At 37.5% G+C, this 19,228-nt stretch overlaps 2 protein-coding genes across 3 annotated transcripts in view; one reads left to right on the top strand and one right to left on the bottom strand.

Annotated features, from left to right (window-relative positions):
- Positions 1-19,228, top strand: part of LOC131327050 (receptor-like protein EIX2) — a 36,402-nt gene that overhangs the window by 11,611 nt on the left and 5,563 nt on the right. Inside the window, exon 3 of one of the 2 annotated variants that reach the window (XM_058360043.1) lies at positions 6,073-6,330. The exons of the other annotated variant lie outside the window; for it this stretch is intronic. The gene's annotated coding sequence lies outside the window, so the exon portion shown is untranslated. Of the gene's footprint in view, positions 1-6,072; positions 6,331-19,228 lie in introns of those variants that run through there. 2 annotated transcript variants of the gene reach the window in all.
- LOC131327858 (uncharacterized) lies at positions 8,417-9,376 on the bottom strand. The gene has a single exon (XM_058360985.1). It carries the CDS (start codon positions 9,374-9,376, stop codon positions 8,417-8,419), a length of 960 nt encoding a protein of 319 aa, XP_058216968.1.

Below are 19,228 nucleotides of genomic sequence, written 5' to 3'. Positions count from 1 at the left end.
TCATTGCGCCTTAAAAATTTAAGACTCTTGTGGAAACTTTGCCATGATTGCCTTCCTAAGGGTGATAATTTAAAGTACTAGGGGGTGGATCGGAGTTTTTTTTTGCCCCTTTTATCACTGTAGCCTAGAGATCGAATTCCACTAGCATTTTTCTTCTTCGTGATTTTGTTAGGCCCATTTGATTTGGGACTGAAATTTAGACCTTCATATGCCCCCAACTCACTGTCAATCTATTTGTTGATAGTTGAGGTCTTGGTTTCGTACTTCTCAGAGGTTGAAGCCAAAACATAAAGTTTCTCTCATTCATGTTTCCCGCATTCTATGGTTCATTTGGAATACTATAAGTGAAAAGTGGTCTATTCTCATCCATCTCAAAATGTAACATTCAATCCTCTTCCAGAACCTCCAACCTTGCTAACAGTCCTGGACGACAGCATGGTTCTAATCTTTCGAAACTGTTTATTTTTGCTTATAACTCCAGAAATCGCAACATTTATAATTTTCCTTGGTTGGAGATTCTGAATATTTACCGGGGCAGTGTGTTTATTCCTAATTCAATGATGTTGGAGTTGGTATGATATTTAAGACTGACTCAAGATTAATTTTTAACTCTTTTAAGAAGATTCATGTACCAGAAACAGAACGAGTGTTTTTTCATTGTAGCAGCTAACAGTAGTCTAAGATGGGCCCTTAACCATTGCCTTTTGTCATGTGAATATCCCTACCAATTCTCTGTATCGGACTGCACATTCCATGATTCCAATAAATGGTAAACTAACATTGCAACACACTCATCGATCCCAAGCGATAGCTATGGTTTTTTTACTTGAGTTTTATTTTTCAAGTTATGTATCTCATTTAGGCTAGAATCTGTAGAATGATGGACCTATGGATCCTTGTTTCATTTATTTAGTGAACTCTTTACATTCGTTCAATATCAATTGAAGCACTTTTTATTGCCAAACAAAAAGTGGAGTAGAAAATGGATATTGTGATGATCAATAGGAACTTGGAGGATTTATGAGTGATTGGGAATGGTCCACAAGGAGTAAAGTTCTCTTCTTGATTTGGAGAAATGCTAGAAACACAGCTTTAAAATGCAATTCCGGACACAGCTGTGTCTAGAGCTGTTCGATGAATGCAGACCCATATATATACATTGCAAGGCTCCGAACACAATTGGGTTAGAGATGTGTCCTGAAGTCGTGTCCCTAGAATTCTTGATTTGCTAATACTTACTAAGAAAGAGTGAGTATAAGAGAGGTTAGTGTAATTGGTCATCGGTTCGTAGCTATAGTTTAGTGTGCAGCTCCTGTGTACAAAGTAGTGGAAGAAACATTACGGAACTAGTAGCAACTCGAAGATAATTCCTGCCCTTTCAAATTCAAGATAACATATGATAGCTTCTTCCAGTCAAGTACAAAGCCGAGCGAAAAGCATATGACAGCGATAAAATGTCTGGGATACAACGAAGAATCACAAAATCGCAAGAATTTCAAAGAGTTAATGAGGGCAAAGAACCAGATTGAAGAGGCCTCCTTTTGGAAGTTTATATCTTTTGTCACCCTGCTCTCTAAGTTTTGAAAGGAGGTAATGGTGGTAAAAGTTGCCGGCGATTCCCACTAAAAATATCAGAACCCCTAGATACTTCAGATTGATCGATGGCTCCGGAAAACCTTGGGTCAAGTGTTGCACGCTTGCAGTTGCTAAGAAATAGGCAACTAAGTATAGAATGGCAGAGTCCACGACCATGCAGCCGCTGAATTTGGGAATAAATAGAACGTACAATATAAGAACGCATTGTTAAAGTTGAATTTCAACAACTCTATGATCATAATACAGTATTTGGTAGCATGAAAATTTCATGCGTCTGTCCGTGCCTATAGTTGGTATTTGCATTTACTAGATTGTGCTTGCATCTTAAGATCAACAAAACTGATAGAGATATCACACGATAGCAATAAAAAAGAACAGAAAATAGAAGAGAAACGTTTCCTGAGTTTTCGTCTATCTAAAAGTGAAAGAATGCCGTCTCTCTCAACGAGGAAGGGAGTGATGAACGAGGCCTTAGATTCTGCATTGTCTGCTTAATTACACAAGTTCTTGTACTGAAATAAACAATCCCTTCAACGTGCATCACACAAGACCAATACTTGTATATCAAAGGATGTCTGAGTTCCATGAGATAAGCCACGCAGGAATCTGTAAATCGGGGGCTTTCAACACGTTCTAAAACTCGACCGGAAATCATTTAACCTTTTAGAAGGCGTTGGTCTCCATTTCTCGTCGAATTACATATAGAGAATTTCACCTTCCATCAGGACCGATTCTTAATTGCTATTTAACCATATCTTTTTGATTAGTAGTTTTAAAACTCGACCAGATCAGTCTTGGGAAGGGTCCCAAGATAATCCATTAACTGATGCAAGAACCAATTCACCGCCTCAATCCAAACTTGCTACATATTCTTTCTTCTTCTTCTTTTGTCGAAATGGTAGAAATTTGATTGCCAATCATACGAAATAACCGAATATATCAAAAAAGATAGTTATCTCTCCCAAAAGGAGTTAATAACCGTACACGATGCCTAGCTTCCCAAGTTCTAACGCTTGACCTCAAAATCCCGATCTTGCAAACGACCAATCAATCCCGATCTTGCGAACGGGCAATCAATTCCGATCTTGCAAACGGGAGTTAGATGCACTCTGATGAACTAACACCAGCACCAAACTCATGAACCAACACCTAAAACATTTTTAGACAAAAGCCACCTCTGGATCTCCAAATTCCGAGGTAGAGGTAATCGGACTAGGGAAAACCCTCCCGGATTTGCACCTACCGGGAGGGTTGAAGGTTGAAGGAAGCAACCCGGACCAACGTCGAATGGACTAAAGAGCACAGGATCGTAACCTCTGGAGTAAAGCCAAACCACCATAACTGAGTTAATGCTGTCTGTATACCGCCCCAAAACGCCGCCGAAGAAGGGTGAAAGGATGGAGGAGAGAGCGGTATAAGGAATGGTAAGGAGGGCAGAGATCCTTCAAAGAGGAATCCCACTAAGCACACAACTCCAAAGCTTTAATGCTTCTGCATATTCTGGGAATCCTAACCTTTGTGGGCTTCCACTTCCCAACAAGTGCCTTGGAGATCCTCCATTTACTCCCCAACCCAAAGACAAATACATTCAAGAAGACGAGGATAGGTCCATTACTCAAGGATTTTATGTTAGCATGGGGTTTCTTCTTCGGATTTTGGGGAGTTTTTGGCACTATACTTTTCAATAGTCGGTCTCGACATGCATTTTTCATGTTCCTGAACTACATAATGGATTGGATCTATGTGACCATTGCATTGAACTGGGCTAGACTACAAAGGAGGCTTTAGATCCTATCGGTGAGTATCATTTTCAAAATTTTTGACTTCCCTTAATTTTTTTTTGTTGATCACTGTATAGGCGTGAAAAACTTCTTTTAAATCCTATTTAGGAGTCAATCACAAACATTGCTCATATTTTCGAACTGTATCAGCATATTCTCTAATCACAATGTATGTGCAGGCCATGTTGCAGAACAAGAATCTTTGGTCCTAAAATTGCTAAGGTAACTTATTCTAAGACCCTAGTTTTTAACTACTTAAAGGCTTGGCATCCCCCATATGTTAGCTGTCATTATTTGATTACAGGATCTCAAAGTTAGCATAAGTTTCAAGATTTGCAATTTAATTGGGTAATTAGTGGGATCATATGTTACACCCCAAAATGAGAAGTGACCTGCCATGAACCACAAGACCAAAGCTCGTAGAACATGCAGCCTAAAAAGAAATTTTATAAAAACTCCCAAGCAAAGATCCACCAAACAGTCAATCATCTTTTTTTTTTATTATAAAGAACAGCGCCAACAAATTAAGTTCCTCAAAAAAAAAAATGGGGCACAAACATCCCATGAACCAAATAAAATTTAGTGATCCAACAGTAATAAAAGAATCCATATGTCTGACAAAATATTTCAAATGCGGAAGCGATTAATAAAATAAAAATATGATGACACCCTAAGGAGGTCAAACTAAAAGAAGTCTCCGAGATGCCGCCAGAGTCCTCCTAACTGCCCAACTTGCCTGAAAAAGAAGTTGGAATAAATCCGTTAGCTGACTAGCTCAGTGAGTAGCAAAGCATGTATATTAGAATAAAGTTCTGAAATAGGGATCAAAATAATTTACCATGTCAATATAAATTTGGCATACAGGTAAACAATAAAATAATCAATTAATCCAATAAACGATTCATCCGTTAAATCTTAATGGTGTTCTCAATCCAGTCTCCAACAACAATGGGAAACCACAACCAAAATCAATAGTACCAAGTGCCAGTGAATAAATATCTCAAAATTGGATCCAATATCGAATTTTAGAGTCACCACGAGTGGGCAGCCCGTGGAACTTTTCCCAAAGAACGATCCGGTCAATAACAACCGTTGAGCATTAGGGTCACCGGCCTAATCCGGTCTCTTCCCTAATGGCCAGAGTCACCCGCACACAGAGAATTAATTTCCCTGGACTTCCAAAATATGTTCCCATTGATATCCACAAAGTTCACACCAAAAGATTATTCGAATAACAAATGATTTCACCGATACCGCATGCCAATTTAATATAATCAAATATAACAATGTATTTCCAATTTCAATCATAAATTTTTCAAAACAATAATTTAAGGGACACAAGAAAGTTCGAAAGTACATAACATGCTTAACCACTCATCTGGATCCAAAAAGTATTAATGCGATCGAACAACGTATGCAAAAAGTGGCTATCCTGAACAAAATAACAAAACACGGGATGACCAACTATTCAAATACACACTAATGTAAATACAGAATATCATTTCCTATCAAAATAAAGTAAAAACCTAGCCTAATCCTAATTGCTAACCTATCAGTAGCAAACAAAAGCCCAAATCTCACTACTGCCACGCCACTACTTCTTCCACCAACTTCTCATAACAATTTTAACTACAAAACCATTTTACTCCACTACAAGTCTATAACTGTCAATATAAAAAAAAAAAATCATCCTACAAACTCCAAGCTAAACACCTCTTGAATTAAATCATCACATGCACTGCTACACACCACTTCGCCAGCCACACGCAGCACCGCACACCGCCATGCACAATTTTAGACACCTGGTCTCACACCCACATCATGCACAACATCTCCACTACTCCATACGTCAACAGGATTAAAAGAAAAACAATTGGTGCCAAAAGAATGGAACCCAATTAACCTTTCAATAATCCCATTGTTCTATACCTTCCAAAAATCAAACTTTACCCCAATCCATGAACGACAAAGAATAGATAAAAATGGAACGTACAAGAATAAAGGGATCGAGAATCTCTTACCCGATCATCCACCAGAAGTCTGCGGCTTCTTTCTCTTATTCAGTCTTCTCGACTTTCTTCTCTCGACCGTTCTCTCCAAATACAAACCCTACTTCATGAAAATATCTTCTAACGGAGTAACTTTATAAAACTACCCACTAACATGTTACCCCTAATTTGTTGCTGACTAGTTATCCAACCAATATAGACCAACCACTGCAATTAATAATTATATTCATGCCCCTCAAAATATAATAATGCACATAGTAACTATGTCATGCAGAAAAGAAAATTGCTAATTAGGACCCACACCATAAAAACTCTGAATTAATATTTAATAATAACCAAAATAATTAATAAAATAAATAAAAATTCTAGGCCGTAACATCATATATCCAACGCCTACCCTAGTTTTTCCGGTTCTTTTTTGGCAAATCCGTTCATTGATCATATGTCCATTTTTCTGTTTTTGCTTTCATTTTTCGTAGAAGCTCCTAGAAACGAGTTTATTTGTCGTTGCAATTAAATCATGTGTTTGGGAGCACTTAATCTTCTATTTTGTACTATGTAAATTGTGAATTATGGACAGTTTTGGCATATTGAAAATACTACATGGCACAGTTTGAATGCCACATGCACTTGGTTTCTTACTATTTATACAGATAATTGATAAGGATTGCTCTGATTCGCTGTAGATAATGTTTGGTTGCGGCATCTCTCCAAGGAGATATCTAGATTGACTACATTTTATAGGACCTCTCCGGTTCTCCTGCTATGTTGTTCAGCGAGCCCATGCTTTAGCAGCATAAGCATTAGTTGATTTTGTTGATAGTCTTAGAAAGGGATAGAAGAGTGGTCACTAAACGCACCACAGATTATTCTTCTTACCCCACTAATGTTTGCTTTTGTTGACGACTCCATAAACCATAGCCATCTCTAATTATCCTTGCTTTGCAGTTCTGTATATTTATTTATGAAAAACTCTAAAATTAGCACAATGGGCTGATAATAGTGAGTGTGTGAATGTGTATTAAAGGGTATAAAAAGTACACAAAAATACGTGTTTTCCTTGTCTTCTAGTGTGGTTATCGTCAGCCCAGTGGGCTGACAATAGCAAGATAACACTCCACTTATTAAATTGTGATCCCTTGTTATAACGTAATCTATAGAAGTCTACTCTCGTCATACCACTATTGAGAGCATGTGGTATAGCTTTTTGAATCAAGTTCCTCAAACCGGAGTGATGCGATTTCCAATCAACATATGCATGTGCATATCAATGGGGTTAAATTGAAAAACCGCGTGCATCTCAAGTCGCATCTTTAGCGCAGTTTTCTGCCCTTCTTTTTGGATTCATTCGGAGGTAGAAACTTCCTTTCCTTTTGACAATTAAAGGATGATGTTGAAGCTTCTGGTTAGATTAGTATCCTAGATTTGTTGTACTCTTGGTAATGCTTAGTAAGAAACAATAACTATAAAAAGAGGTTATTGGAATGAGTTCTCTCTTTGTAACTGTACTTTAGTGTGCAGGCTGTTCCTTGCTAGTTAAGTGAGGTACGAAGAGCGACCGTGTTAGCTTTTAATTTACGTAGGGTAGTGTATGGTTTGCATCTAGCAAACCTATATCCAGTGGGGGACTAAACTTCGTACTTGTCGCAACTTTGTCATCGTTTTTCTTTTCGTCGTAATTGATTCTCATTTTGATGAGAGTTTTCTCGTTTCCATTATAAAAAAAATATATATATGTTGAAAGTCATTCGTTTAGTTGATCATAAGTAATGTTCGTTCAATGCGATTTATTTAAGCTTTCTTTCTCGAAAAGGAGGAGGCGACAAAGATTGTAACTATAGCATCTTAAAATCACAAGTAATGTTCGTTCCTCAAATTCCTACGGAATTGAACCAACCAATTTGGTGTCCAAGTTATAAGGAATAATCAGTTACGCCACTAGATGCGGTCAAGACACCCAGAATCACACCTATAACCTAAGTCAATTTGCGAGGTTTTTTAAATGCACCGGTACAAAAAAAGAAAAAGAAAAAAGGAAGGACTTTTAGTTTTGCGCTAAGTCAATTGTAAGCACGACTTTGGTTTTTCCAAAATATTGAAAAATATGGACTAAAATGTGACTAATGATCGATGAGACAAGATTGTATTATAGCTATAGGTGACCTTGACTTGAAAAATATGGACTAGAATGTGACTAATATGGACACAATTTCTTGAGGTTACAATCGCTTTTATTACTAAGCAATTGCAGAGCTTTAGTCCATCTTTATATTGCCAAATCCGAACCGTCCAAAATCGAAATGGATGACTCAGATGCACTACTTGAGTACCACGTGGGGCATGCTCGGCACCCAAAAAATTCTCAGGCTTTTAGAATTTCCAACCTTTCGACCAAGAAAAGTCCAAATCCACTCGATGACATCATTGTTGACTCCAAGTCTTTCCTCATAAGTCATAAGTAACATGTTAGAAAATTTGTTGTCCACTTAAAAAATCTACCTAGCTCCGTCCTAAAAATGTTGCCCCCTTGTGTAAAAAAGAATGCACTTTGTGAAAAAAAAAAAAATATCAATCATAAGGAGTCATTTCCCGCAAGTGAGCGGTGATATTGGTCCCGAGAATTAGTTGAGATATTTGTAAGTTGGCTTGGACACCATTTGGTTTCTTCCTCGGATCGGGGTGGCATATGATTGGTGGACAGTTTTTTTTGGGGAGGGAGAGTAGATAAAATGAGTGCCATTTATTGGGTTAATAGAACTACAAACATAACAGAAAAAGCTATTTCGTTCACTGCGATTTATTTTAGCTTTCTTTCTCAAATCAGGGACGGAACCAGGATTTCTTTAGTGCGGGGGCCGAACTACGAACAACAAGATTTTAAAATTTCAAGGTTCGGAAATCTAAAGGATTTAAATGTTTAAATAACGCCAAATGCAAAACATAATATCTAAGTGCTCTTAACAAACCAAAAAAAAAAAAACTAGAAGGTGAAAAAATAAAAGTTTCTCAATGCGTTACCTCAACCATGTATCAGAATGGAATGCGACGCTCCTTTAGATCCTTAAAGTCGTCGACGATTGAGTCAGAACTGAATTTTGCCACAATTTCCTTCTCGATGAATAAAACCAAAGCATCGTTGAGAAACTCATCCTCCATTTTGTTGCGAAGCCTCGTTTTGATAATATTCATAGCTGAAAATGCCCTTTCTGTAGTTGCAGTAGAAACTGGAAGAGTAAGCACAAGTACCACCACTCTGTAGACAAGGAAGAAGGTTTCTGATTTTCTAGTCTCAACCAACCATTGACATAGCCTAGAAATACTCCCCAATTGTTTGAATTTCGGTTGCCGAACAACATTATGCTCAAAATGTTTAAGCTCCATTCTTATCAATAATTTTTCATGATCGCTGAAGTCTTCTGGATAATACTTCTCCACCAACTGACAAATATCATCAATCCTAAAAAATTCATGTGCATCTCGGGGATCCAAAGCTGAGGCAAAACTAAGCAATTCCATGGCATCCTCATTAAATCGGTGATCTAACTCTTGCAATTGAAAATCTATCGCAGCACAAAAAATTTCTACTTGATAATGATGTTGAAAGGTGAACTTATCTTGTTGATGGCGAGCTCGACCACCTCTCTCAATATAATGAGCATTCATATCAGGCACATCAATATTTCGTGACTTGCAAAATAATATCACATTCAAATTTAAAGCATCCCATCCATCAACTCTAAATTTTCTAAGAAGTTCCTTGGTAGATGAAACAAGATTCATGGTATTTAAAATGTCTTGAGTCTTACACTGTAAAGCTTGGCAAAGAAAATCTGTGATCAACATAATCTCTTTCATCAAATGCAACATAAGGACAAACTCAAATGTGGTCATTTCCTCATACGCCCATTTCGCTTCTCCTCTTTGGGAACTATTTCCTTCAACCTTGACTTTAAGCAAAACAACACATGTGGCACTAAACAACTTTATCATGCTAGAAATTCATGATCTCAAGTGAGAACTCCAACGAGTATCAGCAGGTCGTTGCAAAGTGCTTAGCTGGTTAAGTCCACTTCCACTCTCAAGCTCATTAATGGATAACAAATATTCAATGTCACTCGCTTGAGCCAATTTCAATTCCTCAAAACGTTTGCATGAAGCACCGGCAATAGTGACAATTTTAGGCAATTTTGCGAAGAAACAATGAACAACACCAACTTCTTTCGATGCTGCCACTAGTGCCAATTGCAATCTATGTGCAAAACAGTGAATATAATAAGCATATGGACAATCGTTCGAAACCAAAGCCTGCAAACCATTCCAGCCACCTCTCATATTACTCGCGCCATCATATCCTTGTCCTCGAATATTTTGAATATTCTAGCCACGATGGAAATACCTTGAACCAAGCACTTTGAAAACTACGTTGGTGCTTTTCTTTTCCTGATTTTGGGTATTTTGAAAGCATAGGTTGGCAAGGGCCTAGCTTAATATAAGCTCGTCGAATTTCATCTTGTTGGTTGACATCATAATCACATATCTGCTTACGTAATCCAGGATCACGCTCCAACAAACTCACATCAATTTCTTTAACTTCAATTCTTCGATACTTTGTAGGTGAATTTTCGAATATTGGTATCACTAATAATAGATGCTGGCAATGAGGTCTCACTAGCATTGACCTCTGGTATGTCAATATTTTTGGAATACTGGTATATTAGTAGTAGTAGAAGCTGGTAATGAGGACTCACCAACATTGACCTTTGAAATTGAACAATTTGGGGTTTTTTTTTGTGAAATACCCATCAATTGTAGACACCTTTCTCATATCAATAATCTACAAATACAAAATAAACATATCTTTTTTGGTTAGTAAACAACAAATCAGGTGCGAAAGGGCCAGGGGCCCAGGTGTGTGCTTTGATAAAAACAATTGCGAAGATTGGAGCTTTATAGTTTATACAACTGATACAACATATTAAAATCCAAACTAGTCCACACTCCAAAGATATATATAGAGAGAGAGAGAGAGAGAGAAAGAGGGGAAAATTACCTGTGGTCCAGAGATCCAAAGCCAGAGGTGAGAGAGAGCCCAGACGTGCGTGTGCCTTCTTTTTTATTCCTTTTCAAATAGTAAACACAGCCGTCAAGAAAGAGAGAGACAAGTCTGTGCTGTGCTGTTCTCCCTAAAAGCCCTAAATTAATTTTTTGATAAAGAATGTCGTGGTCACTGGTCAAGGCGTAAAGCCCTAAATTATTGTGAAAACAAATTTTCTATTTTATTGGTGGGACCACCCATGTGTTTTCTTGTGTAGTCACGTGAGATATTGAAGATAAAGATTGTTTCACTTTCCAGTTTCTTTCTGCCACCACTGGGGCCACGTGTCCTATATTCTAATTTATAAAAAAAAAAAAAAAAATTCCTGAAACAACGGGGTGGCCATGGCCCCGCTATGACCATGAGTGGATCCGTCAGTGCTAGGGAGAGGCGACAAAGATTGAACTGTAGCATCTTAACAAAAAAAGCTATCTTTTAGAGAGAGTTGTCCTTCCTTAATGAACCAGAGGGTGTCCCGCCTGCGAAGCTAAGAGAATGGTGGCTGTGCTTGAAAAAAGTTGGAGATTTTCAGTGAATTTAAAAGTTATACATATTCTTGCCTTTATATTTTCTCAAACAATAAGTGAGCGCATGAGAGCGGTATGGAGTAGATTTTCTCGCAAACATGATTTGAAAGCACTACGTAGTGGGAAAACAACATGATTTTCATTGTTGACTACAGGTGAGTGGGGAGCCAGGATTTGAAAGGCCAAGCCCAACTCATGGGTTAACGTTAAAAACGGTGTTTCAATGTAAATGTTATTCACAAAATTACGTTCTCACCTCACCCTTTAAATATTCTTTTCTTTAACCTAAGAGTTCTCGTAACTAACACGTAAAGTTTGAAACAGCAACGCGCAGACATCATTGTTGTCTCCTAAGTCTTTCATCATTGTGGTATTGAAGCACCACATCTCAAGCCATATCTTTAGCATAGTTGTCAGTTTTTTTTTTTTACAACGTAGAGTGTCCCCGACTGGGCTTGCTTATGAGCACCATGACACTAAATCTCTACAGGCCACCACCAGCCTATGAGACGTTCTTATGGGAGCCCATGGGGAGGCCCTTAGGGGACTCGAACTGGGACCGGCCTGGAGAGCAAACTCCAAGCCTTAACCAACTGAGACAAACCCCTTGGATTATTTTCTACGCTTCTTTTCCTTTTGACAAAGGATGACGTTGAGGGTTCTGGTTAGTTTAGTATCCTAGATTTTTGTACTCTTGGGAACTGAGTCTGATTTCAGTTTACTTTTCAAGTTTTGTACCTTATCTGGGCCAGATTCTGTAGAATGACTGACCTTTCTTGATTTGTGTACTTTTCACCAACTTTGGCATCGCTTTTCATTTCGATGATAAAGTTTTCTCGTTTTGGTATCAAAAAAATGTTGAATGCCATTCGTTTAGTTGAATGCTAATTACAACTTTTGACCAAGGGATCTCGACTGAAGAACATCATCACCCGCTAGGAAAGGGAATAATGTTTTGCTTATATTCAACGATTGCAGTAGATTAATGTTTAATACTTCCTCCGTCCTAATTTACTTGTCCCAGTTCTATTCTAACTGGATAAAAAAAATAGTTGTATATTTAAATTGGTAATGAATTTTATATCTAATATAGATCTTGTTTGATAGATCTCGATTTGTTCTATAATACAATGTTTTCAAAATCACCTAAAACATTATAAATTACAAGATATAATCAATTAAAAAGTAGCACGAACTACCAAAAGTAACAATTAAATTGGGACGGAGGTAGTAGTAATCTAACGAACATAACATAAAAAGCTATTTCGTTTACTGCGATTTATTTAAACTTTCTTTCTCCAAAAGGGGGAGCGATAGACCAAGATTGAACTATAGCATCTTAATAGAACAGAAAAAGCTATCTTTTAGAGAGAGTTCTCATTTCCTAATGAACTGGAGGGTGTCCCGCCAACGAAGCAAGAGAATGGTGGCTGTGCTTGAAAAAAGTTGGAGATTTTCTCCAACAATAAGTGAGAGCATGATAACAATAGGTAGTGGAATTTGTATTGGGCAGTTGGTAAACCGTGGTTCGGGGTTTGGTTCGAACATAGGTCTTTTGATTCGGAGGTGGTCCTCAATCTCTTAAAACCACAAGTAATGTTCGTCCCTCAAGTTCCTACGAAATTGAATCAAGTTAAGGAATATTCAGTTACGCCATAAGATGCGGTCAAGACACCCAAAACCACACTTGTAATCCAAGTCAATTTGCGAGGTTTTCTAAACCCACCGGTGCACACGGAAAAAAAAGGAAGGACTTTAGTCTTGCGCTAAGTCAATTGTTAGCACGACTTTGGTTTTTCCATAATATTGAAAAAGATGGACTAAAATGTGACTAGTGATGAGACAAGAATATTGTATTATAGCCATACATGACCTTGACTTGAGTTACAGCCATAGATTTGCAAATTGAGAGATGTCTTTGTCATTCCAAACTTTTCCAACATACAATTTCTTGAGGGTTTTTTTTGGTTAAGAAAAGATTTTGACAATTTCTTGAGGTTACAATCGCAGTTATTACTAAGCAATTGCAGAGCTTTAGTCCATCAGTATATCACCAAATCCGAGCCGTCCAAAATCGAAATGGACGGCTCGGATGCGCTACTCGGGTACCACATGGTGCACGCTCAGCACCCAAAAAATTCTAGGCTTTTAGAATTTCCAACCCTTCGACCAAGAAAAGTCCAAATCCACTGGATGGCATCATTGTTGACTCCAAGTCTTTCCTCATAAGTCATAACATGTTGGAAAATTTGTTGTCCAATTTAAAAATAGGAGAATTTTTCATAAGTCCACTATACCAATTTCCAAACCCCATAAGTCCACTTCTAAATTTTATAACCCCCTAAGTCCATTAATCCATTAGTAAGGATATAATAACTCTGATTGGTCTAATATACCCCTATTTTTAAAAAAACTTTTTGCCCCATTTTTTCATCCAGTTCAAAAACATCTGATTCAAAATTCTCCCAATCCTGAAAAAAACTCCGGATCGATTCACTACAAAACCCCTCCCCCCCCCCCCCCCCCCCCCCCCCCCCACACACACACACACACACACACTTTTCAGAAGGAACAAAAAATTCTCCCAGCCCGATTCATGATTGTGAAAAGCACTACATCACCGTCGGCTTCACCAACCGTCTCGCTTCTCAAATCCACGGCCTCGAGTTCCTTTCTTTGTTGACAAAGTTAATACCCAGTCGGCTTCGAGTTTCTTTGGTTTTCCTTTCTTTGATGAATTCGAAGGCCAGGGAGCGGTGACCCGTCACGCTCAAGAGAAAATATATCCAGTCGGCCGAGGTTTCTTTATTCTATTGGTGGGGACCCGTTCATCGTTCTAGTTTCAGTCAGAAGTTCTTCTCCGCTCGTCGCCTTTTCTTCACCCGTTCTATTCGCCGTCAGATCCTACGACGCAATCGATACACTAGGTATGTTTCCCTTCGTATATATGGTTATATGAATGGTTTGACTAATTTAACTTATTGTTTTTATTTTTGTTATATCATAAATTAGATTTCTTTTGGTTCAGAGTTTGTTATCGATACACTAGGTATGTTTCCCTTCGTATATATGGTTATATGAATGGTTTGGCTAATTTAACTTATTGTTTTTATTTTCGTTATATCATAAATTAGATTTCTTTTGGTTCAGAGTTTGTTGACCTCTTTGATTCCTTGTTCAAACAAGTTATGTACCTTTTATTTGAGGGTTTTTGTACAGAGCATCCTGGGGAAATTTTATGAATGATTTATGTGTATGTTTATGTTTGAGCAGTCCAATTTATATGGTTATATAACTGGTTTGGCTAAGTTAATGGTTTGGCTAAGTTAATGATTAATGGTGATACACCACGGAATAAAGGTGGCTTTGCTGGACTGAATTTTGGTTATATAACTGGTTTGGCTAAGTTAATGGTTTGGCTAAGTTTTTCTCTTCGTATATATGGTTATATGACTAGTTTGGCTAAGTTAATTTAGTGTTTTAGTTGCGAGTATATAGGGTTATATCAATCTCTGAGAAGTCCAATTTATGTTTCTCTTCGTATATATGGTTATATAATTGGTTTGGCCAAAGTAAGTTAGGGTTTTGATTGCAAGTATATAAGGTTATATCAATGTTGCCTATATATTCGGATCAATTAGGCCGCTGCGCGGACCATTTCAATAATCTAATTTAATTTGTTTTATAGATATAACCAACTTTAATGATATATGGTTTTCCCTCTGTATATGAGATTCATATGGTTACATATAAATCCAATATTGCACCCTGTATTGGGCCATCATTCCTTACATATATGGTTACAGGTGATTTTGCTGGTATAGTGTATAATGAGATGTATGACATTTAGATTATTGGTTTGGCTAAGTTAATGATTAATGGTGATACACTACGGAATAAAGATGGCTTTGCTGGATTGAATTTTGGCAAAGCCCTCAACATCGTGGGCCTAATTGGATTGTGGGAGAACACGTGCAATGCAACTAAGTAAAGCTTGAGCCATTTAGTTTGTAATCATTATAATTTAATTAGTTAAGTAAAGTGAAGGATTAGTTGAGTTGGGTTAGTTGAGTCAGTTTCTCCTTGTATTGGTTTCGTGTATAAAGAGGGGTAGAAGAAGCTGTGAAGGGCATGTTGAAAAGTGTAACCAAAAATAGTTGAGACGAGAGCTCTCAATATGTCAATTCCTGATCTATCAATAAACTCTTCCATAATTTTCCATTGTTCTTATTTCTTCTGCAGTCTATACCACCAATCCTATCAAATGGCTAAGTAAATTTAGTGTTTTAGTTGTGAGTATATGTGGTTATATCAATCTTTGATCTGGTATGGTATGGTTGAATTAAGTTAGCGATTTGATTGATAGTATATATGGTTATATCAATGTTGGTTATATACTAATTTTGTTAAAGTCTGTTATTTGTGCAGTTGTTCAACGGGTGAAGAGTATTAAGTTGCCTGTGAAGTCGACTGTGAAGAAAGTGACTGCGACGAAGGGAAAGAAGTTACGAGATCTCCTCCTTTTATTTTTTTAGAGTTAGAAAGGACAAAATCTCATGTATAATGTTTTTTTGTGTGTATTATTGTTACCAAAAGCAAGTCATTGAGGCCGCTGCGCGGACCAATTCAATAAAGTGAAAATATAATGTTATATGCGAGTTTTTGTGCAGTGAAACTCAAAAAAAAATTCAACAAAAAAGTTGAGATCAAGATGTAACTCTACAAAAGAGAATATACAATGTTATATAAGTACAATAACATTAGATACGAAACTGATCCAACGTAACTGTTATTTTTCGATAATTTTGCGTGATTTCAAACGTATAAGGGATAATGGGAGATAATGGGCTAAATGGATGAGATTTGAATGAAAGGGTAAATCTGTCAGGCACTATTTCCCTTTTAAATGTAGTGGACTTTATGCCTTACCAAATACATATTAGTGGACTTAGTGGGTTAGAAACTTGATCAGTGGACCTAGTGGGTTAGAAACATGCTATAGTGGACCCTAGACCAATTTTTTATATAAAAATCTACCTAGCTCCGTCCTAAAAATGTTGCCCCTGTGTTAAAAAGAATGCACTTTGTGAAAAAAAAAAAAACAAGAAGAAAATTTAATCAATCATAAGGAGTCGCCCTGCTCTCTAAGTTTTGAAAGGAGGTAATGGTGGTAAAAGTTGCTGGCGATTCCCACTAAAAATATCAGAACCCCTAGATACTTCAGATTGTTGGATGCTTGTAGTTGTGAAGAAATAGGCAACTAAGAATAGAATGTGTAGAGACCCGTAAATTCGTAAAATTGATTTAAATGATTTACAAGAAATAAAAGGAGGAAATTAATTTGGACTATTGAGATTTGAGGTTAAAATGTTGAAGTGTTATGCTTGAGGGGTAAATGTGTGAAATGTGCCTAATGTGTATATAACACGTGTGTGTATAGGGAATAAATTTCCCCCTTTACTCACCCTCCATTCCCCGTTCTTCTCTCCTCTCTCTCGGCTCCCTCTCTTACTCTCACTCTCACTCAAATTCCAACCAAACAACTCAAAACCTCCACAAAACAGCCTTTAATCCTTCAATCCTTAGCGTAGTAGAGCTCATTTCTCGTCAGTTTGAGCTTGGTGGGGGCGTATTCCATTTGGTTTCAAGGTTTGGGGCTAGGGCTTGGAGAATCTTTGATTTTGTTCTTCAATCTTTGAGGTAGGGAGTTCTAACTTTCAATATATGTTTATGACTTGTTTCTATTGCCTTGGTTTGTGCCATTGATTGTTGTTGTGGTTGTTGATGTTGTTGTTGTTGAAAAACCCATGAAAATCTGCTAAGAATCTGCTCGAACAACAATATTATCGATACCTTTTATAATCGTTATTGATACCTTTACGTTACCAAACCCAGAAAATCACTCGTTGTCGATACCTTTAGTACTTGTTATCGATACCCTTGCGTCTGGAATGCCTCTGGACCAAATGGTATCGATACCATTTTCCTTGGTATCGATTCCTCTTGCTTATCTCCATGCTTATCTCCAGCTTTTGCTGTTTTGCTTCATACTTCACCGTTTTGGTTTCCAATTACTTCCAACCTACTCTAACATTTCTCGAATGATCCCTTAACTCGATTACTTGTACCTAATGACTTCGTTGAACGTATCCATGACTTTAATGCTCATTTGGACACGATATCACAAAAATCATTTTATATATCAAAGTTGGATTTGAGTGGTACGAACATGAAGGATACATGATTTTGGAACTTCACAAACGTGACGAAAACATTCAGGACTCATCGACGGGTGAGTGCCTGGCAGAGGACATCAGGGTCCTTTAATTAGCCCGGCAGGAGCTATATGCTCATATTTAATACTTCAGGACCTCATAATAGGTAAGGTGCCTGGCAGAAGACATCAGGGTCCTTTAACTGGCCCGGTAGAAGCTTCAGCTCAAGACACTTATACGAGACACATATGGATACATGGTGCTTTCAAAGGTTACTCATTACGGACTTTGGTTGGTTTCGAAATCGAAAAGTTGGATTCATGCTTATCGTTACCGTTTGTTCATCGAATCTCACGTCATTGTTCATCATGTGATTATCCCTATATTTCATATGCATACATTGTTAGATGAGAGCTTTCTACTGGATAAGTGTAGCTCAAACCTTACATTATTTTTCAGGTACTAACCAGGGCAGTAGTTTCATGTTTGGAGTGCATGGATGTAGACATTCTTTTGGAAGCTAACTTTGAGGAGTTATTAAGTCATCTTTGTGATTTATCTTTTGGAAGATGTATTCGTAACTCTATTTGTAAATTTTTTGATTAAAGAATATTGTAAGTTCTTAACTCTGGTTTAATATTCAGTACTTATGTTGATTTGGGCCAAGGAGCCAAAGATGTACTTTTTGGAAACATTTGGATGTTGAAGTGTTATTAAGGAAATGGGAATGTTAAACTCTTTTGAGGCATTGTACGAATTATTGTGAGGTTTTATGTATGAAAATCCCTTTACATTTCTATTGAAAACCGAGGGCGTGACAGAATGGCAGAGTCCAGGACCATGCAACCGCTGAATTTGGGAATAAATAAAACGTACAATATAAGAACGCACTGTTAAAGTTGAATTTCAACAACTCTATGACCATAATACAGTATTTGGTAGCATGAAAATTTCATGCGTCTGTCCGTGACTATAGTTAGTTTTTGCATTTATTAGATTGTGCTTGCATCTTAAGATCAACAAAACTGATAGAGATATCACATGATAGCAATAAAAAATAACAGAAAATAGAAGAGAAATGTTTCCTGAGTTTTCGTCTATCTAAAAGTGAAAGAACTCAACCGATCCCTTGAGCCTCGTGGTGTGACTTAAGGACTTGATCAAGCTAATTTTTGCACAGGAAAATAAACCCTTAGAGATCAAAAAGAAAGGGAAAAATCACTTTTGGGGAGGTGGTAGGGCCAGCAGGGGCAATGCATAGCGACATTGATGGTGGTGGTACCACTAGCTGTGAGCAAAGAAATGTACATAGAAGGCTCACTGACACTGATTGGACTAACATGTGTTTGCACCAGTTCTGTTATTAGCCTGTTAAACAAGCCATCGATAGCACTTCCATATCAGACTGGAGTTTCAAACACACTCATTTTTTTAGTTGCGTGGAATTTCTTAAAACTATCTTAACTGACCACTAGATTGAGAAGAAATCACAAGTCAGAAAATATGAAAATGTTTTATTTGGTTTGGACTCTTTCTATCCGGATAATGTTTCCTTTAAAATCCGCAGTAAGTACAGATGGATGCCATGCTGTTCATTAACTTAGCATAATCTGTAAAAGAACAGAAGTCGGCGATAAGATGACTAAAGCGTGCAATTATCGTTTATCCAATTGGAGGGAAGACATGGCAGGAAGGCTCAATCCTGTAATAAGCAGATGTCATTAAGTTTCCCATCTTTTTGAAGCGTAACCAAGTGTGAGCGGTAGAACTAGTGAAACATTTTGCTGAGGTAGACGAAAGCTTGAAGCCAATGGTGAAGCGCTGTAAACTGTGGCTTCCTTCTATCTTTTTAGCTTTCGCAGAAGCATGCCAATGATTTAAGACAAGTTTCTTCAAATCTGTGGACAATTTACATTTAGGAAAGAAAGGGATTATGCAGTGTAAACCAGGGATATAAGCAGAGGAAAGAACGCCGTCTCTCTCAACGAGGAAGGGAGTGATGAAC

Source organism: Rhododendron vialii, chromosome 5a, assembly GCF_030253575.1.
Source record: "Rhododendron vialii isolate Sample 1 chromosome 5a, ASM3025357v1".
Classification (NCBI taxonomy): Eukaryota; Viridiplantae; Streptophyta; class Magnoliopsida; order Ericales; family Ericaceae; genus Rhododendron; species Rhododendron vialii.
This window is presented reverse-complemented; position numbering and strand designations above follow the sequence as displayed.

Coding starts and splice junctions, on each gene's coding strand:
- LOC131327858 (XM_058360985.1), bottom strand. CDS start 9,376: ATGATAAAGTTGTTTAGTGCCACATGTGTTGTTTTGCTTAAAGTCAAG.